The 14665-nt window shown below is 46.9% G+C and overlaps 1 protein-coding gene across 1 annotated transcript in view; it reads left to right on the top strand.

The window, feature by feature from the left end:
* The window catches only part of SEPTIN8 (septin 8), a 36255-nt gene that overhangs the window by 16015 nt on the left and 5575 nt on the right, over positions 1-14665 (top strand). Inside the window, exons 2-8 of the mRNA XM_058848776.1 lie at positions 826-940; positions 4368-4563; positions 5225-5411; positions 10523-10684; positions 12143-12239; positions 12592-12760; positions 13010-13142. Of these exons, the coding sequence (XP_058704759.1) occupies positions 826-940; positions 4368-4563; positions 5225-5411; positions 10523-10684; positions 12143-12239; positions 12592-12760; positions 13010-13142 (1059 nt within the window). The remainder of the gene's footprint in view (positions 1-825; positions 941-4367; positions 4564-5224; positions 5412-10522; positions 10685-12142; positions 12240-12591; positions 12761-13009; positions 13143-14665) is intronic.

The following is a 14665-nucleotide window of genomic DNA, read 5'->3' as shown; positions in this document are numbered from 1 at the left end:
ATCATTGCTTAGTGGTGCAGAAAGGTGTGCATCTGTTGAAATTCCAAACTTTCCTGGTTTTAGCCACAAGAAAGAGAAATTATCCTTCTGTCAGCTCCTGTTTGCTGGACTTCATAGCTGCTCTGCCTTTCTGTACAGCACAGGTCACAGAGCTGCTGTCTCCTTGGATTTTGTTGTCTTAGTTCCTAAGCAAAGCCTCTACAGGTGATCAGCTTTTCTGGGGGAGGGAGGAAACAGAAGGGAGAGCAAAGTGCACACGGGGGAGGCAGGAACAGGAACAGCAGAGGAATGGTGGAAAACTGTGCAGTCACAGATGGCAAAGCAAGAGGGTTCCTTGCCCTGCCTGTGCCACCGGCACCCCTAGAGCCTGAGTGAACAAACCTCTCTGCTTGTTGCAATAGCAAAGAAGGAAAGACAAGTACTCAGGGAAAAAAATGCAGAGTCTGTCAAGCTGAATTCACTGCTGGAGGGTTTAAGGAAATAAAATACAAAAAAAGTCTAAGAGAAATGAGTGCTAAAACACCGTAATGGGTTTTCCCTTGCTAATCTCTCCCAGCTGGATATAGTTGAAGCTCACAGTAGTGTTTTCTTTATTTTGGAGTCTGGTAGCTTAGTTCTCCCAATTCCCCATGAAGATAAATATTTCACACCCTCTTTCCTGTTGTTGGTGGCTGTTGGGGGGTTTGTGCTTTGGTGTGCTAAAATGCAATCTTGTGAGGGCACTGTCGGGCTTTGCAGTGCCCAGGAGGGTGAGTGATTTTGGTCTCATCAGTCTGATTTGCCATCTCAGTGCAGTTTACTAATCTGGCTTCTTCTCCCTGCCAGAATGAAGAGAAGAGGAACCTTTCCCTGGGGGGCCATGTGGGCTTCGACAGCCTCCCTGATCAGCTGGTCAGCAAGTCTGTCACACAAGGCTTCAGCTTCAACATCCTCTGTGTGGGTGAGCACATCCTCTGCAAACAGGCATGGGGGGAGGTTGGGACCAGGATTTCTTGAATGTCCTGCTATGCCACAAGCCTTGGCAGTGACTTAAACAAGTCAGAAATGCCAAATTCTTAAAAAACACATTGAGTGAAACCAGGAGAATTTCTGTAATCAGTGGGGTATTGCTCATCATCTCTGCTCCAATAGTTTTACAATAGTAGTGGGTCTAATGCTGGCCAAATGCCCATGCACCCACTAGAATTATTTACTCATTTTCTGTTGCAAGGTAGGATTAGGAAGAGAGTAAAGCAGGCTCAAACTTTAACGGGTATAAAGAAAACTTGATTAACAGAATTTAAAAAAAAAAAAAAAAGAAATCAGAATAAACCTTCAGAACACTTCTCGTCCCCCCACACCCTCTTTTCTTTCCCACTGACAATGTAAAGAGACAAAACCTGGGACTTTCAGTCAGTTCACCACCTCTAAAATAAGTCTTTCTTCAGTTCTCTTAAAGAGAGGAGTCTCTCTTGCCATGCCATGGAGACTTCTTCACAAGAAACAGTTCTCTAGTGGCTTCAATGTCACAGTGACTCAGCTACCCAGGAAAGGAAAACCCGTTCGCAATGTGAAAGTTCCTCCCATGAGTTACAGCTTCCCCACTGCTGTTTTCTGGGGCCATGTCAACTTTATGGGGTACTGTTTTAAGGATGAGCTGTTCTAGCATGAAAGCAAAAGTTCTCTCCATCCATCTCTGGAAAACAGAGGTTTTCTTTTTCTTTCTTCTTCTGTTCCTGGGCAAGGTTTCTCATCTCTCTCTCATTTCTCTCTGTTCAAAGTTCTCACTGGATCACAGACACTTCAATGTCTTCTCGCTTCAGCATTGGTGCCTCCGTTCATGCCTGTGGTTCGAACGCTACATAGCCCCAATGCATTCTATGAGTTACAGGGAAAAGAGTCTTATGTATCAATTATATCTTCACCATAGCCTCACAAGAAAATTTCAGACCAAGACTAAGGCATCTCCTCATTCTCCTCCCATCTGGGATTTGACACCTTCTTCACTGACCTTCATGTCCCATGTTGTACTCTCTATGTGTCTTCACTCTTCCTTTTTCTCTCACTCGAGAGAGTATTGATGTTTTCAAGTTTCATCTGTGCCGTGAAAGAATTAATATCTCCCCCAGGCACGCTGATGTCCAAGTGATCTCTGCCGGATGGTGGCTGGAGCTGTTTACGGTGACCACGCTGTTGGGAGGCAGCTGGGATCTCAGCAGCCAGGCTGGGACTCAGCAGCAGCACACCACAAGCTGATGGCTTCCCTTCCCTTCCCTTCCCCTGCCCGGTGGTTCCTGGTGAAACTCAGCAGTGGCAGAATTTCAGCCGAGCTGCAGCCGGCCTGGCTGTGCTGGGGGAGTGGGGGAACCCGGCCTGGCCGGGGCTGCAGCAGAGGCCGGGCCCGGCCCCGCCAGGCCCACGGGTCACGCTGTGGAGCGGGGCCGGCCCGGCCAGCGCCGTTACCTGTTCAAAAGCCAGAAACAAGAGCCATTCCCGGGGTTGGTTTGGGTTTAAATGTGTTTCCCACAGGGGTGCATTCAGTTCTTCTAAGTGGTTTAACAGGTTGTCAATATTCAAACCAGCCGACTGATTTGTTCTGTCAGGTCCAAAGGAAGCTGCCAAGGTCATTACAGGGAACCACTTCCGTAACCGATGGATTTTCTCTTTTAGTAAAAACCAAGCTATGTTAAACCACAACAGAAGGATCAATGGAAGTCTGTATATAGTAAGATAAGTATTTCCATGTGCAAACTGGGGTGGCTGTCATAAGCAGCTTTTGCTGGATATGATGTCTAGGTAGATACAGTCAGATACACCATGGGCTGGTTTTGCACTAATTAACATTTGGTGAGGAGGGAAGAAGCCATCCACAGAAATTATTTTTCTGAGAGAAGCTTCCTCTGTGCCTAGCAAAAACCAATAGCTGACTAGCTCTGAGAACTGACAACGTATTAAACCATTAAAAATCTAGATCTGCCTCGGTGACATTCACATTTTAAAGACAGGCAAGCCCGGGAAGGCTCTCTCTTGCTTCCAGCCTTGAGGAGGTCACCAGCTGCTGGTTGAGCTGGCCCTGCTCCACCACGGCCCACGCGGCCTGGCAGGGCCGGGCTGGACCCCCAGCAATGGCTGGGCAGGGGACAGGAGGCCGCGGGGTCCTGGCCAAGGCTGGGCCAGGCTGTGGCTGCTGACATCTTGCTGACACTGAGCCTTGTCCTGCTGTTGGCCCGTGCTGGGGTCCACCGGGCCCTGGGAGCGGCTCCAGACCCCCTCTGCCACAGCCCACACAGCCCCAGCGGCTGCCAGGCAGAGAGAGGGGAAACCATCGGCCCACAGCTGAAATTGAAGGAAGCAGGGGCCAGAGACCAGCCAGAGTGGCTGCCACTGTTCTGGCCAGGGCCCCTGAGATCTTGGCACAGCCCCCAGTGCAGCCTGAAATCCATCACCGTGACTGCTTCAGCCACTGCCTGGTAGAAACCATCATGACCATCCACAGGCCTGGGCAAGATATTAACTCTCACTGCACAGATGAAACTTCCAAAACATTGATCCTTCTCAAGTGAGAGAAAAGGACAGAGTGAAGACACATAGAAAACAACATGAAGACACCAAGGTCAGTAAAGAAGGAATCAAGTCCCAGATGGAAGGAGAATGAGGAGATGCCTTAGCATTGGGCTGAATGTTCTTTTGGTAAGGCCATGGAGATGAACTATGATACACTAGAATATCCCTGTTAATTCATGAAAAAGTGTGGGGGGATGGAGTGTTCAAACTGTAGACATGAGCAGAGGCATCCATAATAAAGCAAAGATGAGAAGCTTGAACAAAGAGAGAGGTATGAGAGTGATGAAGACCCTCTGCCCCTGGGGAGAGAAGAAGACCTGCGTTCCCAGAGATGATCTTAGAGGTAGATGAAGAGAACCTTTCCTTTGGCCAATGGACTGAGCGCCTTCTAGGCCAATCTGGAAAATACCAATCTTGTTTCCTTACCAGGAACAGCAGTTCAAAGCCTTTTGGCTCACAAACACCTTGTCAGCCAAATATTCTGGGATAGAGGTTTTTGTGATGCATCCCAGGTATCCTTCAATAGCTACTAAAATTGTCCACTCCACAGCTTCTCTAGTGCAAAATCCTAAGCAAGGTCGGGGTCATAGAAAGCAAAATAGTGTGGTTTGCTGTGCTGATGTGTTTTGTGTGATACTGGGAGACAAGACCCAAGTGCTCTATGTTGTTTGCATTAAGCATGGGAGGCCTTCAAGAAGGTAGACACCTGTCTGTCCACAACCAATTTGTGGTGTCCTTCCACAGAGTAATTTGGTTCTCTAATGTGCTTTGAAGTACCTGTGGCAAGTTCATGCTGCAGTGAGCTGATGGTTTGTCCTCCCTAGGTGAGACGGGCATTGGGAAATCTACGCTGATGAACACCCTCTTCAACACCACATTTGAGACAGAGGAAGCCAGTCACTATGAGAGCGTGGTTCGCTTGCAACCGCGCACCTATGACCTGCAGGAGAGCAATGTCCATCTGAAGCTGACCATTGTGGATGCGGTTGGATTTGGGGATCAGATAAATAAAGACGAAAGGCAGGTCTTGTGCCATCTGCTCGGCATTTCTGGGCTTGCCTCATGCTTAGACATCAACTGCCTGCTGTTCCTTTTGCAGTGCTGCAGAAGTGTCTGTGTCTCTGTTAAAGGAGTCACTGCCTGTAGTGGCGCTGGGTCTGGGGACAAAGGGTAGAGGGAAATGGGTGAACAGCCAAAAAGAGAGGTCACAGGAGGTCTTTCCAGAAGAGATTGCTATCTTACAGGAGCATGAGCTGTTAACCAGCTCTCCTCAGAGCAGGGTCAGGAATTATCTGTTTTGAACTTGTCTCATTTAACTATACAGACATCTTGTTCAAGCCTCAGGTAAAGGCTTTCTGGGATTTCAAGGTGTCTCCTTGGTCATGTTGCATTGCTACACTAAGATGCCTGAGCCCTGAAATCTGGGAAAAGTTTGATATGGCGAAGTAGTCATCTTTCTGTGCTCCACTGTCCTTAGACTTTGCAGTGCAGCCTCAAGAATCTCCACAGCCTTTGGTTTATAAGGTCTGTGTGTAAAAGCTAAATTGTAAAGCTAAATTGTTTGAGTCTTAGAACTTGTTTATAAGTGATACCATGGAATCATGTCTAGGAGAATTCCTTCAGCCTTTAGACGGTTAAGATTTGTGCTCCAGTAGCTGGTTTGCTAATGGGATGGTTTTAGTTACAGGCCAATCGTAGAGTACATTGATACGCAGTTTGAAAACTATCTGCAAGAGGAGCTGAAAATCCGCCGGTCTCTCTTCAACTACCATGACACAAGGATTCACGTCTGCCTCTACTTCATCACCCCCACCGGGCACTCGCTCAAGTCCTTGGACCTGGTGACAATGAAGAAGCTGGATAGCAAGGTAGGGGATTGGAGACTATGGCCCCTCTTTCTGGAATGCTTCTGTAGGTACTGATTGTCATGTGGAAGGTTTTGTTCCTTCTATGCAAGTGCTGGACTCCTTCTTGCATAGCAGCTGAGTAGTTCTTAGGACGCTGGTGAAACTGTCTGGTCTGGTGGTTGCTGAGGTCCTGTGCTTGTTTTCTCACTTACTTTCCTGAAGAATGTCAGGAAAAGCCCATTTTCCAGTTTGTTGTGTAAATCCCAGAGTGTCCCTCTACTGTAAGAATCTCACCCAGATTAGCTGATATTTATCAATGCCATCAGCTGCAGCTATGTTGGGTTTTCAGGTGAGGATGCTTTACAGCTTTAGCAGTTAAATTGTGGAGTCCCCTTTTCTGTTGTGACCTGTCATCAGGGACAGAGGGTTTGAGAGCCACCAAAACTGTAGTCCTAAGGTGGTAGTCAGTGCTGAGGAGAAGCGTTGGCTGTGTGTGCTGGTGCACAGGGAGTGTGTGAGCTGTCACTGCTGGCAGTGCCAAGTGATTTGGATAGAAGATCACAGTAACTTCTTAAAGTATAGATATGATGAGGAATTTTGAAGGTCATAGGAATCCTAAAAGTGGGTCAAGAGAGGGTCTACAGGGGTGGTTTCTTTGTGCATTTTCTTTGTGTTTCTACAGGGGGTTAATTAGAGAACCCCCCTTAGGGGGCAGGGTGTTACCTAACCAATTACTTGCTTATATTCCTGCAGCTGGGAGCAAGTTTCTGACATAGTTTTGGGTGTTCCAGCTGGTTTCCAAGGAGCTGCAGGAGGCTTCAAAGGTCTCTTCTCTGGCCATTGTTCACGTGCAGCTCTGTTGGATTTTTCCTGGTGGGTTGAGTTCCCCTTGTGCAGTCCCTACTGCTTGCCCTTACCACATAGGGCTCATGGCCTGCTTTTCCTTGGCCCCAGTCCAGAGCAAGCACTGGCTTCTCATTGGAGTAGGCTGTTTGTAGCTTTAGTGGCTGTTACACTGACTTCATCAGGAATCCAAAAACTTTCCCTCAATAAACTTTTGTCTCTTGGTACTGTGCCAGCATTACATATTCCCAGAAATATTTTTGGAGGAAAGCTTTTGCACTATTCCCCTTGGTGCTGGTGGTCCCACAAAGCATTTCTCTCCTTTTCTTCTCATTCCCTACTTTTCACATCTCCCTGTGGTTGCCTTTAATGTGGTCCTTTGGTGGTACCAAAATAAATTCTGTGCACAGATGAAAACTTTGTGCGCAGGCTAACTTTTTATATTTCCAAACTTCCACTTTAATAGCCCTCTCTGGAGTGATTTTATGCCTTGTTCGCATTCCCCTTCTTGCCACAGCATGAGAACATTCTGGGTTTCATGCTGTGGTGGCCTCACACAAGTGGGCACATGGAAATGAATAAGCAACTGGAGGCCATTGGTATTTTCTGGGCATCAGGGATTTATGTTGTATTTCTGCACCAGTATAATCCCAGCACCCATCAGAGTGCTTTCCAGGCACTCCCTGAAGGTTTGTGCATGGCAGTGCTGTGCCCCTTTCCCCCTACAAATGAGCCATTTGTGCTGGGGATTGGTGTGTGGGCAGCGTGAGGCAGGGTGTCAGCAAAGCCCAGGCAGTTCTGCTCTCTCCAGATGGGAGCAGAGGTGACATGCACTGGCTGATGTCTGCTGCTGTGTGCTGAACCTGCTGCTCTTCTTGGAGAGCTGTGTGTGGCCTTTGTTTTACAGTTCTCCAGTAGAAGAACGGAGCCTGTGGAGATGGAAGGTACCAGACCAGAGGCAATGCTCTGCTCTGTGCTGGCTCAGCCTCTGGGACTGGTTTAACAGGGAGTTTGTAGGACTGTGGCTCAGTTATACCTTTGCTTTAGCCCACAAGTGGCATGATGTGTGATCCTAGGCAGGCTTTTGATTGTCTGTGACAATTTCAATAACCAGTCTTGCTTTTAGTGTAAAATTTGTGAAATCCCCTCTGGGTAAAGCTTTTGTAAACAAAATCTTCCATTGTACTGTAAGACAATATCTGTTTGGCTGAGCTCATGGCCAGCTGTTATCTGGGGTTTTTAGTTACAGCCAGAGAGCAGAAGAGTCTTCAGAAGTGGTTGTAGGTAGAATTTGGCTGGCTGGCTGCTAGTGGGAAGCACATAGGGCCTGACAGCTGTAGACTTTCCACTGGGTTTAACCTGGGAAAAGAATTAGATAAATAATAGTGCATTTGTATCAGATGAGAAGATGATTTATTGAATTAAAACCAAGCCCTGTCATGGGAAATTGTGGCGCAGTGTGTGCATCCATAAGGGTCCAGAGGCTCGCTGCTTGTCCCTGGATGGTTTTCAGTCAGCATGTGCTGTTTGAGCTGTGGCTAACTGCCTGGCCTCTGAGAGATGATACATCCTAGGCAGGTGGGGATGCTTCAGGCAGCCTGTGCCTCAGCTCTTTGGCTTCCAAAGTAGGATTTGCCTGTTGGCTTCATTGCAACTTGCATTCAGGAACAGTTTGGAGATGGGGAAAAATTCAGCTTTCACAGCTTTTGTGTGTGAGGCCACCACAGCATGAAAGCTTTCATTTTTTGAAAAATTCAGTGTTTCACAGGACAGAGGTTTGCAGTCTTATTGCATCAACAGAATTATTTTCTACCAAATGACAAGTCCTTGTAAGTTTTATTTTTGGAGATGAGAGGGAACACTGGTCAGAAAGACTTGGAAGGAGGTGCATTTTTGTCTGTGTGCGTGGGAGTTCCCTGTCCTGTCTGAAGCACAGACTTCTGGTCATAATTCCAGCTCCAGCAAAGCCCTCCAGCACATGGACTGACAGGCAAGGGGACACTGCACCCTGTCACATTCAGTAGGGTGACATGCCAGTAGTCAACTGCATGATTTTATTACTAGATCTTTAAATAAAGACATCTATTTTGTTCTTCCACCATTAGATACAAGAATGTTGCTCTAGGATTTTGCCTTCAACCCAAGATTATTTGTGTAAAAAGAGTGGACAGAGAACTCTCATGTAGTTCTGGCATTCCTTCCTTTTATTGGGGTTTTAAAACCTGTTCAGGAGGTTACTTTTCTTCTCTAGCTAGATATATATCAGTTTGTCACTAATCTCAGTGCCACAGACTTGGCCTTTGCATGGAGGTGGGTGTGTGGAAGGTGCTTTGGGGAGGTAGAATTATACATGCAGTCCAGTAGCATCTCATGTCTCATTGGTTTATTGTTTCCAAACAGTTCTATCCTTTCTCTGTATTGTGAAGGAACTAAACCCATTCTAGACTTAGGCCTACACTCAAATGCCATATCCATGCCTCCCCAGTATTGATGTGGCTATTGATTATTGGAAACACAACTTCTAAAACCCCTTTGTGTTGTGAACTGTGTGTCAGCAGGTGTTCACTGAGTTGCTTTTCAAAATACAGGAAATCTGGTTGAGGGCACTCAAACCAGCCTTGGTTTGTGCTTTCTGTGAGTAGTGCTGAGACCGTGGTGGTGACCACAGAGCCTGTCTCCTCTGCTGCTAGAGAGCCACACCAGGCTCCAGGCTCTGCACCTCCTGCATTGCTGTAAGCATGGCTGAACTGGTGCCCCTTGGAAAAAGAAGGGGAAATTGCTTGGGCTGACTGAAAAGGGTTGTGAGCCCCTGAGCTGACCCTTTTTCGGTGGGAGATGGTGAATCCAAGCCTCCTCAGCTCGTAGCAGGTCAGGGAGACACTCGGCTGTGGTCATGGCTCTTTTGCCTTTGAGCAGTTGACCTGCTGAGCAGTGGAATGAGCAGCAGGCCTTTTTCTGCAGGAGGCTGTGGTCCTTGGTAAAAGAGTCTTGGTCAGTTGCTGAGCAAAAGAGGAATTTATTCTCTCAGATACATTTGCAATGAGCAAATTTAGGCTATTTTCATTTGGAGTAAGTAAATGCTCTTATGTGTAGTGAGTGCTAAACCACTAAACAGAGATAGGGGAAGGGGGAGTGGTGGTGTGAGAGGAACCCAAGAAGTGTGGGAAAAACCCTGAGCTACAAAGGACTTGTGCTGGGAAAGCAAAGCCATTTATTTTAATGGGCACCCACTGGAGATAAACTGGTTGCTATGAATTTCAACTCTGTAGGACAAAAAGCATTGGCTGTTGGGAAATGTTAGATGGCAAATCAGACTTTCCCCTTATTTGTCTAAATTCTTGTGTTTCACTGCGATGAATTTGGCTGCTTTTCAGACAGATGAGTTCTGCTGTTTGTTTAAGCAGTGATTTGCACTATCACACTTGGCTTTTCTGGGCACGGCAGCATTATCTAGCACAGGTTCCTGTGATAGATCAAGCCCCACTGTAGCTCTCTTAAGCATGAGGCCATAATGAACCCCATCATTCCTGATGGATGTGGGATGTGGCCCTTGTTTACTTTTGATCTTGGTGGGTACTGGACAGGGAGACCTCCCCACTGTGCAGCTTGTGGGTGGCTTTGAAGCCCAGGTGGATGAAGTTGTATGGGGTATAGTGACTGCTGGCTGATGTGAAACCAAAGTTGAGCAAGAACAGCATGAAAATAAATCTGTCTGCTGTATGGCACCATGCACCTTTCTCCATATAATCCATATGGCACACCCAAGTTGTGATCCTCACCAAGAAGCTCATGGGGTCCTTGGAGAGGATCATCAGCTGCTGTGAGAGCATCTGAGGAATCTTTGCTCTTTGAGCATGGGAAGGCTTCACATCAGCTCAATGCATGTTTCATCCTTATGCTTGTCTTGTAAAACATCCTATTAGCACAGCCAGAGTGGATGTGTGACAGCTCAGATGTGACAGCTACACTGTGCCTGCCTCCCTCACGTGTGTAAGAAAACACACAGGCGAGAGCAGGGGCTTCACTTTGCTCCCTGTGTACTTAATGCAGGGTATGTGGTTTATCTGAAGTCTTGCCAAGTCTAGTCAAGTGAGTCCTGGAAAACTCTTCCCTCTAGTGTTCAGCTGAGCTGGGCTGCAGCTCCTGTGTAAACAGAGCTCCAAGGTGATTTTAGGAGATGTAAAACAGCCAGTGGGGCAGGATCTGGGTCACCCCCAGGCTCGATACAGCTGCTCACCCAGCTGCTGCTCACCTGGGTGTTTGTCCTTCCTTCCTCCCTTCTGCTCTAGGTGAACATCATCCCAATTATTGCCAAAGCAGACACCATCTCCAAGAGCGAGCTGCACAAGTTCAAGATCAAGATCATGAGCGAGCTGGTCAGCAATGGAGTGCAGATCTATCAATTCCCCACGGATGACGAGGCAGTGGCTGAGATCAACTCTGTGATGAATGTGGGTAATGCTGCCAGTTGCATCGCTGCTGAAAGTTGTGACAAATTAAATTGCTGCACAAAAACTCTTTTGAAGGGCAAGTTTCATTGGAAATGTCCAGACACTGAATCTGTTGAAAAGTCAAGCTGTGGGTCTCACAGATACCAAAGGCTGTTGCATACAGAATTAATTAAAATGTGGCTCATGTTTAATCTGGAGGCTCTCTGAAAAAACTTAGCTCTAGAATTTGTTTTATGAATTTTTGAAAAATACTTTCCTCAGAATTAATTCTGTCTTCTGTTCTTAGGCTACTTTGCAATTGAGGAAGAAGAAACTTTGAATAAAATGTGACAGTTAAGATTTACATTAGTCTTGTGACTTAAGGAGGCTGACCATAGAAAACTCAGTTTAAAGTAAAGAAGAAAAATTTTTAATCTCTATTTTGTCTTTTTTGAAATTCAGAGATTTAATTCAGACCTGACTGAAGCACATGCAAAAACACTTTCAAGCTTCCTGTCTCCCAAATTAGAGTGCAGCTATGGCAGTAGAAACAACTGAAATGTTTCCATGTTAATTTTATAAATCAAAAGTAGCTTTTTAATCAAAATTAATGTTTTCCTGCATAACTGTTTACGATTAAGTGCTTTGTCCTTTTTTTTGCGCTTCTCCCACCTTTTTTTTTTTTTAAAATTCAGTCACCAGTTGGTTTCTGGGTGAACTAGATACATGTTTTCACTGTAATAGTTTTTTTTTGCTGAAATAATGAAAAATTTGGAGGATTTGCTCTTACTTAAATAATTGTTAGCTGTGTGTATTGGGGAGAAAAACGGGAGTCTTGCTTGCTTGGCTTTTTTATTTTTCCCTTCCTTCCTCCAATGAAAACATATTTGGCCACTTCTCTACGAGTTCCACACTTCTGGATCCATTTCTTTTTAAAAATGAAGGAATTTGTCAGCCTCACTCTACTGAAGCACCCACTCCATGGCTCCTTCCTTGCAATCCCAAGGAGCGTGTCCTGTTTCCTCCCTATGCCTGATGCTTTGCAGACTTGGAGAGCAGCAAGTACACATTGTATCCTGCACATGTCCCTTGCAGTGCTTACACACTCACTGCTGTGTCAGGGCCTTTTTGTGGATGTCCCTGCCTGTGCTTTTGGCAAGGCAGGGAGTGCCCTGCTCCTGGTGTGTGCAGCCTGACAGAGGGATAGAGCACAGCAGTAATGACCATGGTGTTCCTACAATGTTCTCCAGCTGGTGCAGCTCAGACAGCATTGCTGGTAAGCTGTGATGTGGCCTGACACCACTCTCTGTAGTAATATCCCAGTTCGTAGTAGAGATTGCTCCAGGTATCAGAAATTGGTAGGTTCAAAGAAAACTCATGGAAGCAGCTCCTGTGCCTGGGTGAGGAGGAGCTAAGGGTCAGGCTGATCTCTGAGGGGTTACCCCATGCACTGAGTCCCTGCCCTTGGCTCTGTTTCAGGCTCATCTGCCCTTCGCTGTGGTTGGCAGCACAGAGGAGGTGAAAGTTGGGAACAAGCTGGTGCGAGCTCGGCAGTACCCGTGGGGAGTGGTGCAAGGTGAGGGGCTGCAAGCCCACCCCAAATATCCCTGTGTGTGCTCAGGCAAACCTTGACACCTCCCCAGCTCTGCCCTCCACCAGCACCTCTGCATGAAGGTTCCCTGTGATAAGCAGTGCAGGCATGTCCCTTGCAGCCTTTTGTGGATTGGCTAGTCTTTCCTTTGAATTTCCATTCCTACCAACAGGTAGGAATGTCAACAGGAAACCCTACATCCACATCCAGGGGTTGTGTTGTGCCCTGAGAAGAGCAACAGGCTCCTCAGGATGCAAGGATCTGGAGTCAATCATATGTGCCCTTGTGTTCCCCCACCACACTGTAGTTTGCTGACTTGTCCCTTCACTTCTGTCAGTGGAGAATGAAAGTCACTGTGACTTTGTGAAGCTGCGGGAAATGCTGATTCGGGTCAACATGGAGGATCTGCGGGAGCAGACCCACACCCGCCACTACGAGCTCTACCGGAGGTGCAAACTGGAGGAGATGGGTTTCAAGGACACAGATCCAGACAACCAGCCCTTCAGGTGAGTGGCCTTCACATCTAGCATCAATTTAGAGTGAGAGTTTGGTACTGACTGCCTCAAAAAATGGGAGGTTTGTAGATGAAATCCACAGTGCCAGGCTGGAAAGTACCAGCACTGGGTTTAAACTTTGCAGCTGATTTGGATGTTCCTTTCCTGCCTGTTTTTCTAAACAACACAGACAGGCATGCATTTCCCCATCCCTAAGTCATCAGTGTTCAGAGTCTGGATTTCATTTGCTTTCTTTCCCAGCCTCCAAGAAACATACGAGACCAAAAGGAAAGAGTTCTTGGGTGAGCTCCAGAGGAAAGAGGAAGAAATGAGACAAATGTTTGTTAACAAAGTCAAGGAGACAGAGGCAGAGCTGAAGGAGAAGGAGAGAGAGGTGAGTGTGCCAAAAAGAACCCAAACTACAGCCAGCAGGGAATCTGTGTCTGAGCAATGCATGAATCCTGGAAAGCACATTCCAGCAAACCTCACCAGCCAAAGCACAAACACATCACTGGTTTAGGTGCCTCAGAAATTACTCTTCCTTGTCCTGTGTTTAGAGGTTTGGATTTGCTAATTTTTTTGTTTCCTGGCCAGTGCACCAAATAATGTGGATTTCAGCGCTGGCCAAAATCACTGGTGCACTTACTCATTTCTTGCTGTGAGATATGGATTAGGAGAAGCTCAAAACTTAAAAGGTATAAAGAAACTTTATTAATAGAACTAAAAGAATAAGGAGAATCAGAATAAAACCTTCAGAACACTTTTCTTCCCCCTGCCTAACTTCTTTACCAACTGACAACATAGAGATAAAACTTGGGATGTTAAATCAGCTACCAACTGTGCAATAGTCTTTCATCAGTTCTTGTAGGGAGAGGATTTTTCTCTTGCCATGCTATGGAGACTTCTCCACAGGAAACAGTTCTGTCTTGGCTTTTCATTTCCACGAATAGCAGCTGCCCGGGAAAAGATCTGCAATCATGAAATTCCTCCCCATTTTCACAGCCCTCCTAGAGGTGTATCCATGGGCTATTATTTTAAGGATGAGTCGGGTATTATTTTAAAGATGAGTTGTTCACAGGCAAAGGTTTTCTTCATGTGTCCCTGTGATCATCTTCATCTCTGGGAATAGAGGTTTTCTTATCTCCTGGGGCAAAGGGTCTTCATCACTGTCATCTCTCTCTCTTTGTTCAAACTTCTCATGGGATCACAGCTACTCCAACATCTGCTTGGCTTCATCAAATGGATGCCTCTGCTCACATCTAGTTTGAACACTTCATCCCCCAATACTCCCTCATGAATTAAAGGAGATATTTCAGTATATCATTGTCCATCTCCATGGCCCTACCAAAAGAACTTTCAGCCCCATTAGAGCATCTCCTCATTCTCCTTCCATCCAAGGCTTGACTCCTTCTTTACTGACCTTGGTGTCTTCATGTTGTCTTTCTACGTGTTGTCACTCTTTTTCTCTCCCTGGAGAGAGGATTAAGGTCTTCAGGTCTCATCTGTGTAGTGAAAGGTTTAATATCTCACCGAGGCCTGGAGATGGTCGTGGGCAGTGGCCAAACAGTCCTGGTGTTGGATTTCAGGCCATGCTGGGCCCCTGCCTTGGCCCAGCAGCCACTGAGAGGGAGGTGGGGGGCTTGGCCAGGGCCCAGCAGACCCTGGCTCGGCACAGGCCAAGGGCAAGGGAGGTTTAGTGTGGGCAAGATGCCAGCAGCTGGGGCTGGGACCAGCCTGGGGCTGGAGCCCCCATCCTCCTGTCCCCAGCACTGGGGTCTGACATAGCCCCTCCCCAGGCCACACAGGCCACGGGGGAACCGTGCCAGCCCCACCAGAGCTCTGCTACCTTTCGAGGCCAGAAGAAAAGAGAGATTTCCTGGGCTTGCTGTTTTTAAAATGTGGATCTCACAGAGGCAG

The sequence above is a fragment of the Poecile atricapillus genome, chromosome 13, assembly GCF_030490865.1.
Source record: "Poecile atricapillus isolate bPoeAtr1 chromosome 13, bPoeAtr1.hap1, whole genome shotgun sequence".
NCBI classification, from domain to species: domain Eukaryota; kingdom Metazoa; phylum Chordata; class Aves; order Passeriformes; family Paridae; genus Poecile; species Poecile atricapillus.
The sequence above is the reverse complement of the archived record's forward strand: the minus strand, read 5'-3'. Positions and strand labels throughout refer to the sequence as shown.